This window comes from Nicotiana tabacum, chromosome 9, assembly GCF_000715075.1.
Source record: "Nicotiana tabacum cultivar K326 chromosome 9, ASM71507v2, whole genome shotgun sequence".
Taxonomy (NCBI): domain Eukaryota; kingdom Viridiplantae; phylum Streptophyta; class Magnoliopsida; order Solanales; family Solanaceae; genus Nicotiana; species Nicotiana tabacum.
Genome location: NC_134088.1, coordinates 35,180,641 through 35,185,334, shown reverse-complemented (window position 1 = coordinate 35,185,334; position 4,694 = coordinate 35,180,641). Strand labels below are relative to the sequence as shown.

General features: G+C 37.8%; 1 protein-coding gene across 1 annotated transcript; it reads right to left on the bottom strand.

Annotated features, from left to right (window-relative positions):
* Positions 1 to 2,139: 2,139 nt before the first annotated feature.
* LOC107770015 (uncharacterized) lies at positions 2,140 to 4,319 on the bottom strand. The gene has a single exon (XM_016589269.2). It carries the CDS (start codon positions 4,193 to 4,195, stop codon positions 2,366 to 2,368), a length of 1,830 nt encoding a protein of 609 aa, XP_016444755.1. The 5' UTR covers positions 4,196 to 4,319; the 3' UTR covers positions 2,140 to 2,365.
* Positions 4,320 to 4,694: the final 375 nt, after the last annotated feature.

Genomic DNA, 4,694 nt, shown 5'->3' with positions numbered 1-4,694 from the left:
TCCTATCCCAAATCAGTCCTTAAACTTTTGCACCACCACAGAATTCCTAACTCATTCAGGATCCTCAACTATTGGATGATAATTCATAACTGTGCTTCCTTTCCTTCATATGTGAGAATAGCAAGCATGGCTCATCAAGCAGAGAGCATATCAATTTTATAAGGCACAACAATCCATCCATACAAGTTGGGGCATCAGATAATTTCAACTAAAGACCCAAAAAAGAAATGGTAATGAGCCCTGCAAATTCCTAGTCAAACCAAAAAGGAAAAAGAGACTTCGAATTTATTTGTGCACTTGCATGCTTTAAAAAGCCTTTTAATTCCAAATATACAGCTGCCACCAGAATCTTCATCATCTTTTTCTAAAGTTCTAGCTTAAAGAAGATAAGCACTCTATCAATAACAAAGACTGAAAGACATGAACCAGTGAACAATCTACAAAGTCCAGAGCCCATTTCCTTTACTAAAGGAGGAAGCAACTTACAGGTTCCTCTTCATTCTAGCAAAAAATCAGAGTAATACCAGTCTTTTCTTCCTCATATGAAGGTTGCTTTGGTTAAACTCTCTTCTAAATACACTTCAATACTTCAATAAGTTTTCTGGCACGAATTTTACAATCTTCTACTTTCTGTAGTTTGTACGAAACTCTGAGGCAGTTTTACTTATTGGATCTAACCTATATGATAGTTTTAATGTTTTAGGACTGTGTACAAGTGTTCAGCAGGAAGCTGGTCTATTTCTTAGTTAGCTATCAATCCTTCTGGCATTCAACAAGTCTTAAGAGTTCAAATGCAGTTGTTGCCTCTAATTACTTGGAATTCGGCAAAGGAAGAATTTTCAGATGACTACGAGATTCTAGAAGCCCTTCCCCTTTGCTTCTAATTTTGTGAAATTCTAGGCCTCCAAATCTGCAGTTCAATCTTACCCCTTTAATTCACGATTCACAGCATTATTGCTAAGAAACATAGCAGCCCCTAAATTCAGAATCACTTTAAACATTTTGCTCATACTTGATAAATTAGAGCATATATCTATATATAGCAAGTCTGAATTTCAGTGCTTCGACTAATGGAATGGTTTTGTTATAACTAATGAGGCATTCCTCAGCTTTCAAGCGAAAGTTATCCAAGGCTTTATTTCACCTAACTCTACAGGACAATGCTCAGTTATGGGTTCAATTGAACCCGCATCTACCACATTGCATCCGCCCCTATATGCAGCAGAGAACTTGCCCTGCTAATAAATTAATAATTCATTCTTTAGACATGCTTAAGTTTTGTCTCCTCCTCCAAGGGGAGTGTTAATAAGGAGGATGTCAGATCTTGGCAGGTGGACTAGGACTCAAAAACGAACTCGTGACCGTCCTTAAAAAGTAATTTAAAAAGAAGGGAAGTAAATGGGTCCTCAGGACCATTATTTGGTCTCCTATTCACATTCCAACTTCTTGTAAGCATGTTCATGCATCATAAACCTTCTGCACTCTCTATGACTATAACACAAAATAGCCATGTTATGTTTTCAAAATAACGTCTTGACTTTTGAACCCACAGATATTCTATCTTACATAAACCAGCTTCATATTTACAAGTACCGGATATGGGTACAAGCGTTATTTTTTTTTTCCCTTTGCCAAGTTTTATTCTATTTTTGAAAATCTCATGAAATAACCAGACCAGTGTCTTACTTTTTGATATAGATATGTCAAAGCAAATGAAAGATCTATGTTACCTAGTTTATCAAAAGAGAAAAGAAAGATCTATGAAACCTAGCACAAAAGAGTTAATACTCATGCTCATAAAATGTGAAACTAGCAAGCTACTGAGCTTTGTTAAGTATTAGAGATTGACTACGAGATCCACTTAATGGTTCTATTTATGCTGACAAAGCAAACGAGGAGAACAAAGATCTTAGGTTTCATTGGAATTGGTCCCCTTCAACTCTTTACATGGTTCAGGAGAATAGAAATATACGTGAAGCAGTGATCCCATACTAAACACTGTTTTAAAAGAAAACAACACAAAAGGCGACAAGGGCCACGAGGCTTGAAGCAAAAAGCGAGAAGAAAACAAACGCTTCTCTGAAGTAAAGCGCACAATTTACGGAAAATCAGAAAACATACATGAATTTAGTACCGCAATAACAAAACTGCCAAATTAAATAACACGATGGATGTATAAAAACAGAGTAATTCCAAGACCAACTTTAAAACACATTTTCTCTAAGTAACTTTATGTTTAATCAAAGAAAAGCTACCAAAAATCCTAAGCATAAGACATATGAAGTCTCAAATGGGATTAAGAAAATCTCAAAAAAGGATTACAAAGAAGAAATTAATGAACAAGCACCTGCCAAATTAAACATTACTAAGCAGACATAGCTCTCATCTTTTTCAGTCGCTTCATGGCAGGGGAGATAGTCCTCAGTATCTTGCGGCCTTTCTTTTTCTGTTTCATCTTCCTTGTGCATTGTGGCATCTCTCTTATGGGACCGGGCGGCACCCCCTTTTTCAAAGCACTACCTCGGGGAGTAAGAGTTGGTGGCAACCGTAAGCTTTGTGGAGGCATTGGACTGTTTGGTTTCCATACCAGGTTGTTCTTCATAGAAAACCTAACCTTCTTTGCACTTTTCTCTGCACTCTTTGTAGCATCATGAACTTCACCATTTATGACAGGGATACAAGACTCTGCTACCTGAGTGTTTTTTCCCCTCTTTCTCTTCTTTCTCACAGAAATTGTAGGTGAGTGAAATGAATTATCATCATCGTTGTCATCATCATCTAAACCAACCTCAGCAGCAACCTTTTCAAACTGCATTTGAAGATTTGAAATCACATCTTCATTAAAAGTCACTTTGTTCTCAATGTCCGGCTCAGAATTGGAACTATCACCAGTAGCAGTAATCATATTCTCCTCTTTGTAGCCGCTAGAGCTTTTTTCCACAATAGAGGAATTATCTGAAAGCCCACTTTTTTTCTTTTTCTTCTTCCCCCTTTTACTACCACTCTCGAGCTCATTAGACCCATTTTCCTCAACCAAAGTGCCATTCTCAGAAACCTTTTTCTTCTTTTCTTTCTTCTTCGCCTTTTTACCGCTTCCATCCTCTGCTCTCTTCACCTTCTTGCAGTTCCTTAATGTCTCATCACCAGATTCTTCCTCATTCTCATCCTTAGCCACTTCGGAATCACACGTTTCACCACGCAAACCATTCTCAATTGGTATTAATTGAGGCACGTCTTCTCCATCATCAACAACCTCATCGACGTCAGGCAGACTAATTTCAATCCCTAAAGCTTCAAACTCCTTCTCCAACCTCAAGAACTCCTCGTGCAACTTCAAAGCCACCTTCCTATTACCCTGAACACAATCCACAAACGAACCTACTTCAAAAAGCTTCCCCGAAAACCCCATTTTCAACGCAATAACCCCAAATGCCACATCACCGTAGCTCTCACCCCCCTCCTCCACACCTTCCTTTCTCCTCTCCAACAACTTCCTCCCCATCTTCAACAACTCCTCAAAAACACAACTTTTCACTTTCCCAACCATAATTTTATCCTCAGACTTCCCCATCACATTCAAAAAGGGCTTAAACAAACAACCAACCACATCATTATGAATCGGGACACAACACCCTTTTAGCTCATCAAGAAAAACAGAAGCAATATGATAATTAACCCCGTGACCCAACAACTTATCCGTCGCCAAAAACGCATTATTCTCCAAAACCTCAACACACTTCCCCATAACCTCCAAATCCCACTTACATTTCTTCATCAACTCAAACACTGAGCCAACAAACTTCCTAATAAGTAAGTAAAACTTGTCCAATCTTAAATGGTCAATACCATTCCATTCGCGACGAAGGGTAATCAAGAAAGCAGAAAAATAATGCAAGCAAATACCTAAATCAAGATTTTTTACCAGAGAGCAGATGCGGTCGATGAGCAGAGCTTGAGCAGGGGCTTTATCGGAGTGCCAAAGGCAGTAGAAAAGGCCCTTCCAAAGCTTCTTCATATCATCATCGGCGAGCTGAGTTGTTTGAGTTACGAGCCATGTTTGGAGATGTGCGAAGGCTTTTGACCTTATGGAAGCGTTGCATGAAGCTAAATGCTTTATTAAAGAAGTGCCTTGTGTTGCGTCAAGAAGGGCTGTTTGGGGTTTGATTTTGGATTCTCTGAGCCTCTTCTTGCTCATTGTTTAAGGTCTGGAGAAGAAGTGAAGCTTTCGTTACGTTCTTGGAGGGGAGTCGGAGGAAGGGTTTTGGGGGAAAAAGAGAAGGATTATAGTCGTATGCTCCAATATAAAAACCTAGGGCTAAATTTGGGAGGAAATAATTGTCTTTTACTTTCGTCCCTTTTCCTTTTTTTTCTCTGGATTGGAAAAGGCAGCTAAAGAAGAAGAGGGCTTTCTCGACCTAATTTTGCAACTTCAAAAGGGTTTAAAAGTAAATATATAATTATTATTATTACAAATTACTAAAACTCTCTTTGTTTCAATTTAAAGACACATTTTCCTAATTTTGCAACTTCAAAAGGGCTTCCTTCGATTTTATTTAGTTTTAAAAGTAAAATATAAGTATTATTATTACTAATTAATAATATGCTCTCTGTTTCAATTTAAATGACACACTTTCCTTATTAATCTATTCCAAAAAGAATGACACATTTTTATATTTGAAAATAATTTAACTTTA

Bases quoted from the DNA above. Each gene is read 5' to 3' on its own strand.
- LOC107770015 (XM_016589269.2), bottom strand. From the start codon at position 4,195: ATGAGCAAGAAGAGGCTCAGAGAATCCAAAATCAAACCCCAAACAGCC.